The sequence below is a fragment of the Osmerus mordax genome, chromosome 15, assembly GCF_038355195.1.
Source record: "Osmerus mordax isolate fOsmMor3 chromosome 15, fOsmMor3.pri, whole genome shotgun sequence".
NCBI lineage: Eukaryota > Metazoa > Chordata > Actinopteri > Osmeriformes > Osmeridae > Osmerus > Osmerus mordax.
The window spans coordinates 693,689-713,506 of NC_090064.1; the positions used below are offsets into that span (position 1 = coordinate 693,689).

The window sequence follows — 19,818 nt, forward strand, 5'->3', positions numbered from 1 at the left end:
TTTATAATCTCTGGCACCGGACCTGAGACACTATCAAACACTCGCTTAAAGAATGTTGTGGGTATAGGATCAATATCTGAGGTTGTGGAGTTAGATTCGCTGACAATTTTGGAAAGTTCACTAAGTGTGATACAGGTAAATGTGCTCATGGTTATGTTGCAGAATCTACTGATGTCAGTTTCGACCCCACTATTAATAATACTCGCTCTGATCAAAGTTATTTTGTTCTTGAAGAACAAAGCAAGCTCTTCACATTTAACTGCTGAGGATGGAGGTGGGGCAGGGACAGTGTTTAGCAGCTGGTCAATGGTGGAGAAAAGAACTCTGGAATTTCTGGCATTTTCTGTAATAATGTTGGAGAAATATTCTCTCCTTGCTAGACGGATGGTTTTGTTATAGGTGGTTAGTGTATCTTTGTAGATATTGTAGTGGATAGTGATATTTGTTTTCCTCCATTTTCTCTCTGCTGCACGGCATTTTCTTTTCGTTTCACTAACATTTTTATTTCTCAGCCATGGGGAGGTTCTGCTTGTGGACTTCTTTTTGGTTTTCAGTGGTGCAACAGAGTCTAACACAGATAATAGTGCATCATTGAGGTTCTCTACCATTTCATTCAGAGAGCAATCATGGTTAGTCGGCTCATATAGAGCAAATTGTTCAGAAAATGTCATCATAGCTGTATCGTCTAAATATCTTCTATGGACTAAGAATTCTTTTTTGGTTTTTGTTAGGATAATTTCCACATTAAAAAGTATATAATGATGGTCTGAGAGGGGTAGATCAGTTATTGAAATATTATTGATATTTAGTCCAGTTGTTATCACTAGATCTAGTGTGTTTCCGTGCCGGTGTATTGGGTCTGTTATGTGTTGAGTTAGATTGAAACTGTCAAGGAGATTTAAGAGCTCAATAGTTCTTGTGTCTGCTTTTTTATTTACTTGGATATTTAAGTCTCCGTTTAAAACTACTTTGTCATATCTAGTGACACATAGTGATAATAGTTCAGAGAATTCTTGTATGAATATTGGCGAGTGCTTGGGTGGCCGATATATAATAACAAAAAGTATTGATTCGGTTTTGAGCTCTATAGCAAGATATTCATATGATGTGAATTCACCTAGCTCAGTGATTTTGAACAACAGTTTAGAGGAGAAAATAGCTGCGATTCCTCCACCTTTTTTTGATGTCCTTGAAACTTGGTGAAAGCTGTAATCAGGCGGACACGCTTCTATCAAAGTTGCTGTTGCCGTGTCATTGTTTAGCCAGGTTTCTGTTAGACAGATGCAGTCTAAGTTGTTTTCTTTGACCAGATCATTAACTAGGAATGTTTTGTTATTTAGTGATCTAACATTTAGAAGGGCCAGTTTCATCTGTGGGATATTAACAGATAAAACAGGGGTAGATAAATCTGTTGGAAGAATATGGATAGTTCTGTGACTTATAACACTAGTTTCAGGTTTGTAACCATGCATTTTACCATGCCATTTTCTGTTTGTGATGATGACCGGTATGTCCAATGAAATAGCATGGTGGCTGTCCTAACGTAGCTTTTCTTTGGGAAAGTCTCTGTCACTGAGCTGTTCCATCACAAGGGAATTCATCCGGGGGGTGCAGATCTGTGCAGGGCCCATGTCCTTGCAGGAGGCTGTTTGAATGTTCTGTTTTGTTCCATGGGAGGTTGTTTGGGATGCGTCAGTCAGCTTAGACACAACAGGAATAGGGAGAGAAGCTTGATTTGTGGTCAGGAGCACGTGATTGATGTTTGCTGTTAGTAGTCGAGATCCTCTACGGTTTAGGTGGAGTCCGTCAGCTTGAAAACGGTCTGCACAGTTCCAGAACACATTGAAGTTATCGATAAATCTCAGTTTGTGTGTCAGACAGACAGATGCCAACCATGTGTTGAAAGATAGTAGTCGACTGAAGGCTTCTTTTCCTCTGCGAAAGCATGCAATCGATTGGTCCACTGATGAATACATCTTGATATCTGTTAAGTGTGTTCAGTAGCTGGGTGAAATGTTTTTTAAGTATCTCAGTGCCAGTTTTCTTGTGTAGGATATCAAACGAGCCAGTGTGGATGATAATCTTAGGGTTGTTTGGTTTATTGTTGAGGATTGTTTGTACCTCTGTACAAATATTTTCTGTCTTTGCCAGTTTAACATGTGCTGTCATGGCATCTCCAATCAAGATAGTGGCCATATGTGGTGTTGTGTTTGCATTTCTAACGTTTGCCTTATCAGTAGCTGCGGGGCCAGTTCTTATCTTATTTGGGTTAGCAATGATAGGACCTTGTGCTAGACCAAGGTTAGACACTGCGTTAGTGCTAGCAGTAGATTCTACATTTTACATTTACATTTAGTCATTTAGCAGACGCTCTTATCCAGAGCGACTTACAGTAAGTACAGGGACATTCCCCCGAGGCAAGTAGGGTGAAGTGCCTTGCCCAAGGACACAACGTCAGTTGGCATGACCGGGAATCGAACTGGCAACCTTCGGATTACTAGCCCGATTCCCTCACCGCTCAGCCACCTGACTCCCCTTCAGATTCTATAGTGCTAGCAGTGTTAGCTCCTCTAAGTGTTGATGGGCTGTGGGTAGTCTTAGCATACCTTGGATCTTGATAATCCTGTGATATTGTTGTCTGATTAGGCTTGATAGGGGGTCGAACAGCCCCCCGAGAGGGGCTTGGAGTGAAATGGGGGACTCCCGGTCGCAGCAGACGATGATGTGTTGGATTTGCATGTGTGTAGTAGCTACCATCATGGTGTGTCGGCGATCTGGGCCCTTCATGTTTGTTAACTGCGTGGTTAGCACTCCTGTGCCTCTTCGCCTTGGATTCCACACACAAGGGAGAGAAAGTTCACAGTGGTTCGAAACTGTTTATGAGTGTGACAGGAGGAGAGGTGATGCGGGAAGATTTTCTGCCTCGCTTTTTTTGCTGTTTATCCTTGGTGACAGTCCCATCTCTGATGAAGGTAGAAGCGGCGCTAGGCCTCTTTGGTCTAATTAATGGGTAAATACTTCGAATTATCTACCCAGCTAACACATGACGTTGCGGCAACGTTGCCAGTAAGTGCTCAGTTGGTTACCTTCTGGCAACGTCGTGGCAAAGTCGTAGCAACGTTATAAAGGGAATGTTGCCAGTTGGTCCCATGGACAATGTTGCCGCGACGTTGTACCTTGGTCGGCTGGTTACGCTATTTTTAGACCCGTGGACAACGTTGCCGCGACGTCGTACCTTGGTCGGCTGGTTATGTTATTTTTTGGTCCCCTGGAAAACGTTGCCGCGACGTTGTACCTTGGTCGGCTGGTTACGTTATTTTTAGACCCGTGGGCAACGTTGCCGCGATGTTGTACCTTGGTCGGCTGGTTACGTAATTTTTTTGTCCCATGGACAACGTTGCCGCGACGTTGTACCTTGGTCTGCTGGTTACCTTATTTTTAGACCCGTAGACAACGTTGCCGCGACGTCGTACCTTGGTCGGCTGGTTACGTTATTTTTTGGTCCCGTGGACAACGTTGCCGTGACGTTGTACCTTGGTCGGCTGGATACATTAATTTTGGTTCCATGGGTTAAGTTGCGGTTAAGTTGCTCTTTGGTCGCAGGACAACGGATCTCGAGTGCAATATAGTGGTTTATCCAGAGATGGAGAGATCACACTGGACTGCTCTCAGTTCTGACACTTTTGCAATGTAGCCATAGTCTACATGAATTTCAATCACACACAATATTAAATGTTGCACCCAGCACGTATAAATGTAGACAATGCATGTAATTCATGTGCAGCTCAGCCCCAGCATGTCATTGGTCATCAATTTTCTCATATGCAGAAACATAGCTTTAATAAATAAAAGACTGAATTTGGAATATAATTTAGTCTTTCATTCTTTACTATAAACATGTACAAAAGCAATCAATGTGTGATGTGTAACATGATTAAGCAAACATTCTTTGTATAGCACACCAAAGCTGTATGACACACAATGCAAATTTGTGCTCCAATAATTTTTGGAATACAAAATTGTTAAATGTGACCAAAAGGTAAGCGACTCTTAAGAGTTTCATTTCCAAAGACAAGTCATCACAGAATATTACAATTCTTCCTTAGCAAACCTGCCCCTCAGTCTGCCCCTGAGCAACAACTTTGCGCATGCCCATTTCAAACGCATCGCTGAAACTGGGGTTTCAGAAGAGATTTTGCAGGGGTTCAACACCGTCTTGTACGCATTGGATTTCAAATGGAAATTAGCTACCTCAAAGGTGAGTTTCTTTACAGAAATAGTTTTAAATATATAAACATATTTTCAGAAATTGGATGGGGCATGCTAATACGTATATGTTTGAAATTTAGGCTATTTAGCCTGTTTATGTGCTACTTATCAGATTCACATTGTTTACGTTAGGATTTCGCTAGCTACAGTACAGTAGAGGTTAAACCCTCCAGAAAGTTATGTTGAAATACTGAAAATGCATAGGCCTACATTTTATCAAAGTTTAGCGTCTCACAAATCACTCACAAAAGAATCAGTGAAAACTAGAGAGGGTACAATTTCTGGGGAAATTGTAGGGTGTGCTTGCTTGCGTCGGTTGCACAGGGGTCTGTATATTTTATATAAAAATGCATCGGGCTGAATCAAAACGAATACATTTGGCAGACCGCTGTAAAAATGGACCTAATCTCTATGACTTAAACGTCCTTTTAAGTTGTCCCTTCTCGTGATATTTTCAGGCATTTAGCCTACTCATATTGCATTCATTCATTAATAAAGAACCCCCTTTGAAGATTATTCTACGACTTTACCGGCAGAAGATAGAATCACGATTCAAACAGTACCATCTGCTAACTGAAAATATCCCCCCAAAGACGTAAATAAGCTTGACATTTATTTAGTGGAAAATGCTCATTCATAAAAAGCTGACTGGTAGCGATCATTGTCAGTAACAACGCAAAATGCGATATAGCCCTGTGTGGAGAAGCTGCCCCGGTAAATTGTACTACTACGGTACAGTACTAGACTACTGCTGTGTTCGTCTTGGTAGCGATTGCGTTGGTTGAATTGGATTTAACGTTCAGTTGTACGGTTTAGGCTGAAATTAATTATTTTCATGAACAGATTGACAAAGTTTAGGCTGTGGCAATGAAGTTCAGGTTAGTAGTCAGATTGTTTCAACTATTGAAAGACTTTTGAGTAAGGGGAGTGCCGAACATGTTCTGTCGCCGTTTGACTTGAACAGCTGAGGAGTTTTTGTTAGCTACTCACACTAGTGTCTCGGGTAGGCTACAGCGTTGCAGTGAGCTACACTGGTTTGAAACCACAGGTAATGGTAATTTCACCAACAAATCGTTTACTAATGTCAGAATAAATCATACAACGAAAATGTATATGTGAGGAATGCTTATTTTAACGATTGAAAACAGATACATCATAGACCACTGTAGTATGTGTTGCCCGGGCAACACAGGCTAATGTCATGATGCTAATACTTCAGTTAAATAGTAGACTACTGTTTCCGAAAGTAGATGTACTTCCTTAATAATATCAGCTTATATTGTACATTACACATCACAATTGTGTGTCATATCACAAAGTAAAATGAGTAAATAGTTATCACCCTGGCCTCTTTTCTTGTGGCGTTTCTGCAGCTGCCTTGCAGTAAAGCTATAGTTAGCCTAGCTATCCCCCAAGTTAACAGATGCGAAACGAATGTTCTGCCAAAGGTAGTCACGCGTGTTTTCGTGACGTTAGTGACGCAGTGACGTTAGTAACGTCAGTGACTGTGGCTAGCAAATTAGCCACCGTTAGCTTCACTTTTCGCCACAAAAACTTAACTTAAGCCCAAACCATGCAACGGAACGTAAATTCCAATAGAAGCAACTCAATCGCTACCAAGACGAAACTTTTGACACCTACGTTGTCTATGTAGGCCAAATATTGACTGAGTTTTAGGGGGGCAAAAAGAATAATAATAATAATAATATATATGTGAGAGAACAAAGGTTGTGCCCTTGCCGAAGGCAAAGCACACCCAATAAACGTTCAGAACTGTTAAAAAACCTTGTCCCAAAATAGTTTATTTAGCCCGGAATTTTCAAAGACTGTGGAGCTACTGTACAGTAGCGTGGCTGATCAGGTTTTAATCACAGTCGGTCATGGCATGCACAGCAATGGCGTCTATAAAAGTATCATGTCACTAATTTTTCCAATTTGTACATGACATCTGTTTTTGGATAAGTTTATTCGTTTTAACCTTTAGATGCGTGAGTTCTAAATATTTCCGACGCTTCCACCAGTTATTTTTCCAAAACGGCAGCTAGGTAGCTTTAATTAGCTTCCGTTACCTAGCAACCTAGCATAATACTCGTAGCAATGCTACTACCTGCTAGTGTTACTTGTTAGCCTACTAATTGTAAATTTAGAAGCCATGTTATAGCGTTTGTCATATAGTTTTTGTCTATCGGAAAATAGTCGGTTGGAATGTTCAGAGTCACACATGTGCGACGCTACGATGTGGGGCCCTGCTTTCGAACGATCACATGTGCAATGCTACTCCTTTAATATCAATATGCTAAAACTATGTACATAAACTACATTCCACTTACATTTCTATACAGATTATCCTACCACCGTCACACGGCCTAGCACTGTGTCCCTGGGAAATGATGGTAAAGCAACGAATGACCGTTTAAAACAGTGACAATAATTGTATGAGCCATGGCATGTTTTGAAGCAAAAGCATGACTTAAAACTTTTGCATAACCAGATTCCATACCCCTAGATGTCAACTCTGGTCTGGTGGAGGTGAACCCATTGGGAGCCCAGGAAAACAGCTGGCAGCCAGGCAAGTGCAAATATAAGACACTCAAAAAAATATATGCTTTGTATACAACCATTCAAGGTAACATTTGTTATTTACATCAATGTTACAGCTAATCTAGAAGAACCACAGTGTATGCCAATCATGCTAACTCTTGTAAACTTGTTTTACTTGTCTTTAATGACAGACACATTACAGGTTATGCTCCGGAAGATGGAGACATTGGAGGAGAACCAGCGAGAGGCTCTCCTATTCAGGCGACTACAGGGCAGACACACTGAAGAGGTGCCAGTGATGGACCTACAGGTGGCCCAAACAGGCTGAACTCCAAGACCTTGAGGAGCGTCTTAAGGTGCTGGAGTTGCGAAAGAGAGTGGTAAGTGTTTGGAGATGCCATGAACTATGGCTTACACGCAGCGTTCAACGTTCACATTGGTGCTGACAATAAGTTCATGACTTCTAATTCCAGACGCTGTGATGAAGTGGAAGACGGGACTGGGAGAGAAAGCTGTGGAGCTCCTCATAGAGGAGACACTCAAACACACCCCGGCAGCCCATTCAAAACAAGCCAGGTGAATGAATCATGATTGCAGCTTCCATATTCAACCTTTCACATGGCTATGTGACAAAAATCTAGAATCAATTTTTTTTGATGATGTATATTATTTTAGATGTGATTTTTTTTATGACTTGTATAGCGCCTTTTTACACGTGCAATTATGTTGATAGAACACTAACTAACTTAACACTAACACTAACCTACAATTGACCAAATTGGCCAAACAAGGTATGTACATTGAGCTTAAAGTGTACATAATCTAGCTAGATAATTTTTCTTTAAGCAAGTTTCACAACAATCTGCAAAAATCGAGGCTCAACACTGTCATAGCCGACCGTCACGAACAGCCAAACCGGGGTCACGAAAGGTTTACTGCAGCTGGCGTTACTACGAACAAATGCTTCGTAACAGAAGTGTATTTACTTTTTATTGGCGATATTGACAGCAGAGGTTAAGGAACTTGTCTTTAATCAAAAGATCGTCTCCGTTTTCAATTTGAAGCAGTAAATCTAGCTTACTGTACTGTAGGAAGTCTCCCATTGAATCCTCTCTCTAGCTTCGCTTCGGCTAAAGATGGACGACGATGATGACAACGCATTATTCACGCCTACGGTGTTAATACAGTCTGTACAAATACCACTTTGACATATATGATCCGCTGGCTAGATGTAACATGACCTTATCTACTACCCACAATAGTTCAGCCTTATTGCAGCAGAAGCAGCAACATTTTAATCAGAGTTGGAGTAGCTTTTGCAGTTGCACAACAGTCACGTAATGTGACGAGATTGAATTTTAAAGTATAAAAAACTCACCAGGGACAATGACAACATTGGCAACCCTGCACCATGGATTATTATTTTTATGTAATCTTTAAATTAAGTGTCTGAACAGGACTGGGTGTGCAGGCACACATGATTAGTTTCTGCTCCATGTTGATACTGAAACCTAGATTCTAGGTTAGAAATGTTGACAATGACCAACGGTTGTTACGTTACAAGAAATAAGGAACCAATCCGTTTGGCCAACGCTCTTCACTGTTCCATTGTTCAAAATGTTTTCTGTTTCTAAATCTTTCAATTATTAATACTTTTCAGAATGGGTTTAATTTGCCAAGAAACATCACACAGACAAGGAATTTACTGTCGCAGGAAGGTGCACACATTAAACATATAAGAATATTACATAAGAAGTGTACAAGTCTAACTAATACCAAGGGGCTAAAAATGTAAAAGATTTAGAATGAAAAAAAATATAAAATGGCTATAGTACAAATAGGGCAACATACTGCAATATGGCAAGGTGTCTTGTGCAGATAAAGTGATAAGGGGGGGTCAGATGGCTGAGCGGTTAGGGAGTCAGGTTATTAATCAGAAGGTTGTTGGTTCGATTCCCCTCCGTGCCAAATGACGTTGTGTCCTTGGGTAAGGCACTTCACCCTACTTGCCTCGGGGAGAATGTCCTTATACTTACTGTAAGTCGGATAAGAGCGTCTGCTAAATGACTAAATGTGAAATGTGAATAAGTGTTAAAGTCAGTGTGAGTCCTTGGCCTTGTTGAAGAGGCCAGCAGTTGATGGGAATAAACAGTTTGTGTGGCGTGAGGTTTTGGTCCTGATGGACCGCAGCCTTCTGCCAGAGGGGAGTGGCTGAAACAGTGTGTGTCCAGGCTGGGAGGAGTCGGCCACAATATTCCTCGCTCGCCTCAGGGTCCTCGAGGGTAGGCAGATTGCAGCCGATCACCTTCTCAGCAGCGCGGATGATGTGGTGATGGAGGAGGTGTGGATGGACTCAACGATGGCTTTGTAGAAGTGCACCATCATTGTCTTTTGGCAGGTTGAATTTCTTCAGCTGCCATAGGAAGTACATCCTCTGTTGTGCTTTCTTGGTGATGGAGCTGATGTTCAGTTCCCACTTGTGGTCCTGGGAGAGGATAGTGCACAGGAAGCGGAAGGACTCCACAGGGTTGACTGGGGAGTCGCACAGGGTGATGGGGGTGACTGTCTTAAGAGCATTGAGCTCTAACATAATGCTTTAACATTTATGAAATTAAATAAGATACCCTTTTCATCACTCTTTTTTTGTCTTTTTTCAACTGTAAGAAAATATTGCAATGCATAACAATAACAGATATACTTTTTACACTGTACCACCATTATGGTTTCAAAGCAACACTTTTTCACCTTCATACTGATGACTTACTTTTGTCTGCTATGATATTGATAACTGTTATGCAACAGTAAGAAAATATCGAAATGCATAACAATGACAGATATACTTTTAAAGATCCTGTTAAGTGGAATTAAAAACGAGTTTCAAGTTCACCACACCACGGAATAATGTGTTATTAACTACCCATCCAAATTCGAATGGAAAAAAAACACCAAGTATGTTAAATTAGGCTTTTACATTGTAAGAAAATCATCAGTCTTCTCTGTTCGAGACTGGAGGGGCGTGTCGCCTGAAGGAGCTGAAGCTCGGCCCCCTCGCTGAAAGGCGCCGCCTCTCTCAAGTAAGTTACCTACGACCCAGATAATGGACGCTACGTCAAGCCGAACAAAACAGTATAGAATTAGAATGTATTTGTTCAATGAGTGAAACATACAGATGCATATAAATGAAATATTCCCCTGAGCTGTAACACAGGAGTAAACATTTACAGCAGAGACAGCGGACAGTGAGCTCTCCAACTACTTCTAGCACATTAGCTACCATTTCACCAAAATACCATCATTCTACACCGAGTAGCCTAATGTCAAGTTAGCGGTGTGCACTAATTATAGCAGAGATACCTCTGGAAAAGTTAACTAGTATAATTATAACAAGCAGACAGAACTGAGTGATGAACTGCTGGCAGCGGTCAGTGGTGTAGTGTTAAAAATAGAGGTGGGTAAACTATGAATTTTATTATTTATTTATTTACAAGGTCGTCAAGCACCCCCCCCCCCCCCCCCGAGACAGCTTTCACATCTGTTTCAACCCCCCCCCCCCCCCCACGCATTGACTGAGGCACGCATTTCAGCCCCTTCACAGAGGCTTGAGAACCCTGTTTATTTATTATTTTTTACGTTTCATTAGGCCTATTTGGATGGAACCGGTAAGGTTGGCTTGTATCTGCATCATCATATTTAAAAGAACGTTAATAATAGTAGGCTAGCCGTTTGTCCCTGTCTTAATGCGATGTTGTGCAAACCAAAACAACGTTTACAAACGTGAATTGATCTTAAAGCCGAATTATACTTCTCCGACTCCTTTACGGACAGACGGAGTCGGACGGATTGGTTGAATTTATAGTACTCCGAAGGCTGTGGGTCCGAAGGCTGTGGGTTACCTAGCTTGCTACCCTTAGAATGTGGCTGTAACATTAGCTCTGCAGCTAACAGCTGAGTTACTGTCGCTAATGGAAAGGTAGATAGCATCAAGTATGTGTGTGAATACACATACTGTAACGTGAGTGTTGTACACTTCTTTGTTATTTGGATAACCGTTCTGCTGTTGGTGTTATGGCGCGCGCGATATCCGCCTTTCCCCTCATTGAAATGACTGAGTGTGTACCTCTGCAAACCAGGGTTATCAGATGAGAGTGGGCAAATTGGGAGTCAGTTGGCTGAGCGGTGAGGGAATCGGGCTAGTAATCCGAAGGTTGTCAGTTCGATTCCCGGTCATGCCAACTGACGTTGTGTCCTTGGGCAAGGCACTTCACTCTACTTGCCTCGGGGGAATGTCCCCGTACTTACTGTAAGTCGCTCTGGATAAGAGCGTCTGCTAAATGACTAAATGTAAATTCGAGGCATCTTACAGCAACGGGGCTACAGCCATTGCCATACATCCATTGTAAACATTAGCGCATGGTGCCGCCCCTCCGCTCCTCATTAGCATTTAAAGCTACAGACACCAAAACAGCGTGTTCTGAGGAAAGCTCCTTGTGGGAGTGCTAGTGGTGGCTGTAATTCTGTACCAAGGCTGAATTTCGGGAAAGAGACTTCTGATACAGTATTAGGGGACCACTAAGGCCTATATAAAAGCATCCAAAAACAGCATGTCATGTCTCTTTTAAGGGTGGATAAACGCTATTTCCGAATTTCGGGAGGTGCGTAAACGGCGTTTACGTGTGTTTAGCCCCCACTACATCCCAGGCGGCGGTGGATGGTCCAGGTGCGACCGGAGGATGAACGGCCGGGGGGGCGATGCTCGGTACGGCTCTGCGCTGCAAGAGAAGCGGCGTGTTGGTGAACCCCGTCTGTCTCTGATCCATGTTAAAACTATCCGCCGTGAAATCTTCAGTGGCGCAGAGGCGGCTGTTGGAGTTTATCCGACGCTTTCCACGATATTTAACATTAATATGAGTTCCCCTAGCCTGCCTTTGGTCCCCCAGTGGCTATAAACGTTGATAAGTGTAAACCAAGCCCTGGATATTCTTCTCAGACTTTGAGAAAATGAAAGCTCAAATGGTCCGATCTGGGGGGTATTCCAGAAAGCAGGTTATGTGACATACCTGGGTAAGTTGACTCCCCAGCTGACACCCAGCGTTGTAGCAACATTGCCAGTAGGTTGCTGTAACATTGTGAATCAGCTGGTGGGTTAACTTACCCGGTTATGTTGCATAACCTGCTTTCTGGAATACCCCCCTGGAATTTTCCCCTTATGTTGTCATAAGGGGAAAGGTTACCTCCTCTTTCTCTGCTTTGCCCGCCCAGAGAATTTGGCCCCCCAATGACAAAAATGGGCTACGCCGTGTACGCGTTTGTATGGTACAGCCAAATCAAAGTTGGCAACGAAGCCTCCGAAAAGGAAACAAGGTAATTTCTCAGCAGATCTTTGCTGCATTGACCCCATCCTTAGTATATGGACTCTGGACCCTGTTCTAAAGACGTCCAAAAAGGTTTGTTGGGTCGTATCTCAGCGAATCTTTGATGGATTCACACCAAACTTGCTACGTGTATTCAGAACCCTGTTCCGTGGATGTCTAAAATGTTTTTTTCGTCATTTAACCTGCTTGGCCCCCTCATTGATGCTTGCAGCTATATTTGGGTGTGCTCACGCCTTCGGCGAGCACAACCATTGTTCTCTCACATATTATTATTATTGTTGGAATGCTGCTTCAGCATAAAACCGTTCAGCTATCAAAACATTCAGCAGTTTCAGGCTATGACTGCTATATTTTTTCAGCTTTCTACCTCTTATGCTTGAATTAATATAAATCAATATTCATAATATTTTAAACATGGTTTTCCATGTTTTTTCAAATCCTCTCAATCCTCTTAAACTTCTTCAACTTTCAAATCCTTCTTCTTCCTCAATCCTTCAGCTACAGCCACCATTTAAACTTTAAAATGTTGACAAAACCCTAAACTATAAAAAAAAAAATCTGCTTTTTGATATCTAATCAACTTTTTTCAATATCACTGATTATGTTTCATGACTTTTTCAAGCCGTTTTCAAGCCCTTTTTCAAGCCTTTTTCAAATCTGAGATTTACATGGGTGTGTACGTGAAAGCCTAGAGTGCAGACTGAAACGCTTAGACTGGAGGGGAGCTTCGGATGTCGTTGAAAAAATATTTCTAGTTTGCCAGCATTGCCACAATTTTCGCTCTTTTGGATCAATAGATAGCAAATTTTGTGCTGGTCGTAGACAGTTCTCTGTTGAATCCAACAGACATACACATTTGTTCAGAGCCCCAAGAAAGCGAGACAAAGTCCAACTCTCGCCCCATAGAGAGCAATGCAAATCTGGTGACAAAATCGTCAGAGAAAGCAAAAAGAACAAGATTTTGAAACTGCCGGTAGAGTCGTATTTCTGACCGCACAGAAATATAAAGGACATCTCTGGTTTCGGCCAAGTCTTGGGTCTCGGAAACGATCCTTATTTTTGGGATTGGACGTATAGTTTTGCGTCTAGGTTAACTTGTTTGAGGTGTGGATTCTAGCTATATTTCTGTTATTCGCTCTGCCCTCAGTGCGTTAGCAATCATAGCTGCACCATCACCGTGGCAACCAAACAGACATGTGCCACGTCTCTTACACAGGTGATTGGTATTAGCTTATTAGTGGAGTCACACGACAGAGTTTGATAGTACAAGAGGTGACTCTGCAGTTGCTGCTAATATCTCTTTTACTACTATTGCTAATGGAACTGTTTTGTTCTACTACGCCATTGAGTGCGTTCACTTGACCATGAGAAACCTGATTACTAACAATTGTCGGTTTATGCCAATAATACGATTAGGCTACTCCGTTTACATGTGTCTTTTTATTAATCGTTGTATGCTCCACGGACAAAACTTGCACCATCATCCTTCTGCAACAAAGTGTCGCCGTGTCTTCCTGTATCGACCCTACTGCTGTATGTTTCATTCAATCAACACATTGAATTCAATCAACCAATTGAATTGAGAAAGCCGAGGAAACGCACTCAATGATAGGCTACATCTGTGATACGCAGATTTTCTATACATGTGTGAGGTTGTTTCTTGCTGTGGTCAAGAGGTCACGGAGCAGGCCTTGGACAATACACATATAGATCAAGGAATGTGCTATGGTCAACTTAGGTTAAGTGCAAGATGCAGAGAATAGTACAAGCAATGATTGATTGCCGCATCACCTGTGTGTAGGTTCTTCTGTGCATCAAGTTGTGGAATGAGTACCGTTTAAGGAGATGTTGTGATGGTAACTATATTTGTACAGTCCAGCCATATATAAAGGACTTCTGAGAGACATGTTTTCTCACTCATGCCAACCACTCTGCCTGTTGTGGTGACGTGATCCGAGCAGCTCGACTTAATAAACAAAGTCAACTCTTTTCATTGTGGTGCTTTCCTTGGCCCCTCCTCTGACAGAAAATCATCTAACAATCTGCTACTGCTATTACGATCCCAACTATAATTTCAGCTGTTAAAACTATAATATTCTTGTTACGACTAGCTAGCCTACTTCTTCTTCTGTTTAACAGTTCAGCTTTCAGCTTCTCCCGCATTGTAGGCTATTTAAGCTTTGTTAGATGATGCAGTTCAGCTTCCACCATGCCTCTTGAAATTCAACTATTTCTTTGATTGCTTCACAATGTTCAAACGTATTCTCCCGCATTGTATTTATTGTTATATGATGCAGTTCAGCTTCCACACTGCCTCTTTTGTGTGACTCACAAATTCTTGAAATTCATTTCAGCTTTCAGCTTGTGGGTATTTTCTAATTTCTGTATATTCAGCAATTAAAACTAAATAAATTCATCTTTCAGCATTCCAACGCATTTTCTGCAGGAAATGCACTTTCTAGTTATTATTTATTTTCACACCCCTAAGGATCTGTCAATATTTGGACTACATAGACAACGTTGATGTCAAAAGTTTCGTCTTGCTAGCGATTGAGTTGCTTGTATTTTTATTTACGTTCCGTTGCATGGTTTAAGTTGAAATTACATTTTGGTGGCAAAAAGTGCATTTTGTCAACAAAGGGTACTCAGTGCTAGCTTACGTCATAACGTCAGCACACGTTAGCAATGACGCATGGATACAACGTGCATAGATGTGCTGTTGAACAGCGTTTATGGTATTGTGCCGTGGTGTACTAGCAGCACATGTAGGCAGGCTCGCGTTTGTGCAATGGGCAGGAGGGACTGCTGCCTCGAGCCCCGGCCACTAGGGGGCCCCGGCACGGGAGATAAAAAAATAAATAATAATAATAATACATATTTTTGATGCATTTACCCACCCGTAGTGAAGTCCACGTTCTCTTAGCGTCACGTGTCGTTGCCGGTATCAAAGCATGCAAGACAACAATGGCTTTGCATGAAGGTGACGTCAAACGAGTTTGACCTGCTTCGCCAAATTTACTTCAACGATTTGATTCGTGACTTTGCCTTCAAAAAAGTAGACGAGTGGACTTAAACTAGTCCCACACTGATTATCTAGCCTATGTTCTTTTCAGTAGGCGGCCACAGCCTGATAATTAAATTGTTCAATCGAGTTGTTTGTATATATGTGTTCGCTGGGCTGTGTGTGTGCACGCTAGACTGCATGTTCCAATTTATTTGACATCGTGGCTGGCTAGGGGTGCATGTTACAATGTATTACAATCAGTGGCGATTTCTTTAAGACTGCAAGGGAAGCTCAGCGTCCCCTAAAATTTCAAAAAATTAATGGTCAAATATTTACTATTGTATTAACATTTTAAATGCGTTAGAACACGTTCATATCGAAGACGAGTTCTTTCAGAATCAGCTACATATATTAGCAGGTCGACTGACTGATTGCCTTCTCATACATTCCCGTAGCGTCACAGTGCATTTCCCTGTTGAAGCTCAGCTTCCATGGACTTCAATGGGGCTGCTTTTAACAGTTTTTTTCAGTGCTTCGAAACTATACGGTCATTGGATGAATGCGAACAGAGGGAATGGCTGTTGTGCGCTAGTTTGTGTTGTAGTTCCGTAATGGCGGCGGAGAAAGATGCGAGCGAAGCCATTTGGTCCGTTGTGGCAACGCTGCCGAATATCCATAAGCTAAAGCCAGAGCAAGAACAAGTTTTGTTGGTGGCCATGATGTTGTGGCCCTCCTCCCCACGGGGTTCGGGAACAGTTTGATTTTCCAGCTACGGAAGGTAGCTCTGTTACAGTAGTGATGAAGGAATTGGCTAAGGCAAAGGCTAGCGATTGGTTATGGCAGATCAGAGTGGCTCTGGGCAGATTTAATAGTTTTAAACTTCAGAGTACCTGCCTACAAGGAAGTCAACGCTTGTCAATGGAGCTAGGCCAGACTCTCTGTACAAACGAAATGTACGAGAGTCTGGTTAGGACCAGGCTAAGTTGTCATGGCCAAGTGTGTAGACTTGCGTTTACGTACTCGCAACATCGATCAAAATACAACTTGTATACAAAATACTAAACTGTTTTACTACACGTTGACGTGTAAAAACGTTTTATTGTATTACTCAAAGTCTCTGCTAATCTGTCGATACGATAGGGAGTTACAGCCGGGCTAGCTAGCTAGTTACCACAGAACAAAGTTACGTAATGTGACTAGACTGAATTTGAAAGTACAAGCACCAACAACTTCGGCAACCTTGCGCCATGCATCGTTTAAAAAAAATTAACATCTCTGTACGAATACAGCTATGTATCGTACAGGACTGGGTAAGCAGCCACACAAACGATTAGTTTCTCCTCCACCTTGAAACCTAGAAAGCTAGAAATGTTCATCATGGTTGCTATGTTACGAGAAACAAGAAAACACTCCGATTGGCCATCGCTAGCGAAAATCACTCCTCATTTGCATAAAGTTGAGAATCTCAAATCGGTCGCGTCGCTACCCACAATGCACCACGCAAGCGATTCGCCTGGTTCCATAGAAAATGAATGGAAAACATGTTGTCGCTCGCATCGCGTGGCTGCAATGGACACGCACTGTACATACTTTGTTCTCTCACATATATATTATTATTATTTTTATTTCTTTTTGCCCCCCTAAAACTCAGTCAATATTTGGCCTACATACACAACCTAGGTGTCAAAAGTTTCGTCTTGGTAGCCATTGAGTTGCTTCTATTGGGATTTACATTCCGTTGCATGGTTTAGGCTCAAGTTAAGTTTTTGTGGCGAAAAGTGAAGCTAACGGTGGCTAATTTGCTAGCCACAGTCACTGACGTTACTAACGTCACTACGTCATTACTGCAAGGCAGCTGCAGAAACGCCACAAGCAAAGAGGCCAGGGTGATAACTATTTATTCATTTTACTTTGTGATATGACACACAATTGTGATGTGTAATGTACAATATAAGCTGATATTATTAAGGAAGTACATCTACTTTCGGAAACAGTAGTCTACTATTTCACTGAAGTGTTAGCATCATGACATTAGCCTGTGTTGCCCGGGCAACACATACTACAGTGGTCTATGATGTATCTGTTTTCAATCGTTAAAATAAACATTCCTCACATATACATTTTTGTTGTAGGATTTATTATGACATTAGATTACAAGTAAACGATTTGTGGGTGAAATTATCATTACCTGTGGTTTCAATCCAGTGTATCACTGCAACGCTGTAGCCTACGCGAGACACTACAAAAATATCTACACAGCTGTTTAGGAAGTCAAACGGCGACAGAACATGTTCGGCACTCCCCTTACTTAAATCAAAAGTCTATCTAACTACTAACCTGAACTTCATTGCCACAGCCTAAACTTTGTCAATCTGTTCATGAAAATAATTAATTTCAGCCTAAACCGTACAACGGAACGTTAAATCCAATTCAACCAACGCAATCGCTACCAAGACGAACACAGCAGTAGTGTACCGTAGTAGTACAATTTACCGGGGCAGCTTCTCCACACAGGGCTATATCACATTTTGCGTTGTAACTGACAATGATCGCTACCAGCGAGCTTTTTATGAATGAGCGATTTTCCACTAAATAAATGTCAAGCTTATTTACGTTTTGGGGGGCATATTTTCAGTTAGCAGATGGTACTGTTTGAATCGCGATTCCATCTTCTACCTGCCGGTAACGTTGTAGAATAATCTTCAAAGGGGGTTCTTTGTTAATGACTGAATGCAACGAGTAGGCTAAATGCTTGAAAATATCACGAGAAGGGAAAAACTTAAAAGGATGTTTAAGTCATAGAGATTATGTCAATTTTTACACCGGTCTGCCAAATGTATTCGTTTTGATTCAAAGATGAGGCTGCCTCTTGCAGGGGAAATGAGAAGACATCTATTTCATTCTACACTTCACTCGTATTTTCAGTTGTAAATGAGCAGCAAAAAAAATATGCTTTTAAATCTATGTAATCTTTACAAATAATAAGTATGCATTTTTATATAACATATACAGAAATATCAGTTGTAAAAATGTCATTCAAAAACGGACCCCTGTGCAAACGACGCAAGCAAGCACACCCTACAATTTCCCCAGAAATTGTACCCTCTCTAGTTGGCATTGTTACTGACAATGATCGCTTCCAGCAAACTTCTTTTGAATTAGCCATTTCCACCTAAAATGTCAAGCTTATTTACGTTTTTTGGGGGGCATATTTTCAGTTAGCAGATGGTACTGTTTCAATCGCGATTCTATCTAGCTAATAATACTGCCGGTGAGAACGTTGTTACTTAGAAAAGCTTGTTTCAAGGGGGTTCAGCTTGTTTCAAAGGTTGTTCTTAATGAATGAATGCAATATGAGTGGGCTAAATGCCTGAAATATCACTACTGTAGAAGGGAAAAACTTAAGGTGACGTTTTAGTCATATAGGTTAAGTTCATTCTACATTTACAGTACATTTAGTCATTTTAGGAGACGCCCATATCCAGAGTGACTTACAGTAAGTACAGGGACATGCTACACTTTTTGTATTTTGAATTGTACATGAGCAGTAACAAATGTAGGCTATGCTTTTAAATCTATGCGATCTTCATAAATAATAAGTAGCCATTTTTATATAAAATATACAGAAATATCAGTTGTAAAAATAGCAGTTAATAACCAGACCCATCTGCAAGCAAGCACGCCCTACAATTTCCTCAGAAATGGTCCCCTCTCTAGTTGTACATTGTTTTGGATAAAAGCGTCTGTAGGCTAAGGTATGTAAACAAGTACTTCTCAAACTTGTTTTGCAACCCATACCTTCACAGTGGAGTCCCAGGATGCAGTGTAAAGCTGGTCGTTCATCCAACACACTTTGCTGACCGCATCATCATGTCCCATCAAAGTATCCTGCCGTCTACCATAAGGTACAGAGTAAAAATACCTGCAAAGCAAGAACAATGATAGAAATAGGAAAGAGATAATAATAAATGATTCACAGAAGTATTTACATGATACATTTGGTAAAACTTTACATGAAGGTTACATTAGTGTTTGTTTCCTCTGTTGATTTATATTTTTTTTCCTCTATGAAAATTTCTGCCGCCACGATATCACAAATAGGGCTGTACAAAAGGCCGTCTATCAGCAGTGATTGAGTGCATGTCGGAGAATATCACGGACACGCGCTTCACACTGCGAGCGGGCACTTGCGCCACTCTGCGTTTATAGGCCATAAGGTGAACTAGGAAAAAGTAGCTAGAAAGTGATTTTCGTACCCACACCTGGGCACTACTTTTTAAATGCATTTTTGAATAGACAACACCCTTATGGACTTTATGTTGCTGCTGGTTTTGCTTGTAACTTTATTTGTATTCATTTTAGCAACACAAAATAGCTCTCAAACTGTAATTTATACATGTACCTAAACATTGGAGACAGGTATTGGTGCATTAGTATACTCAAGTGTGAATGTACACCATGAAATATGGTAAATTTGTAGAAAATATGCTTATACTTTATGGATTGGCACCAAGCAAAATTAAACATACACATTATAAATTTAGCAAAACGGTGATGTTTTATACATCAAAATGTTCAGTAGGCACAGTGTAATCACAGAAAGATAAAAAGAAAGAAGCACACTGGCCCAAG

At 41.3% G+C, this 19,818-nt stretch overlaps 1 protein-coding gene and 1 long non-coding RNA gene across 8 annotated transcripts in view; one reads left to right on the forward strand and one right to left on the reverse strand.

The window, feature by feature from the left end:
• nsmaf (neutral sphingomyelinase (N-SMase) activation associated factor) overlaps positions 1-19,818 on the reverse strand; it is a 177,908-nt gene that overhangs the window by 39,670 nt on the left and 118,420 nt on the right. For all 7 annotated transcript variants that reach the window (XR_010878311.1, XM_067251515.1, XM_067251514.1 and 4 more), the window contains one exon: positions 18,985-19,108. Coding sequence is in view for 6 of the 7 variants with exons in the window: in XM_067251515.1 (XP_067107616.1) it covers positions 18,985-19,108 (124 nt within the window). In the remaining variant the exon portion in view is untranslated. The remainder of the gene's footprint in view (positions 1-18,984; positions 19,109-19,818) is intronic.
• Positions 6,612-7,126, forward strand: LOC136957949 (uncharacterized). Its single transcript, XR_010878342.1, has 3 exons — positions 6,612-6,662; positions 6,761-6,838; positions 7,002-7,126. It is a non-coding gene; the product is annotated as an uncharacterized lncRNA (long non-coding RNA).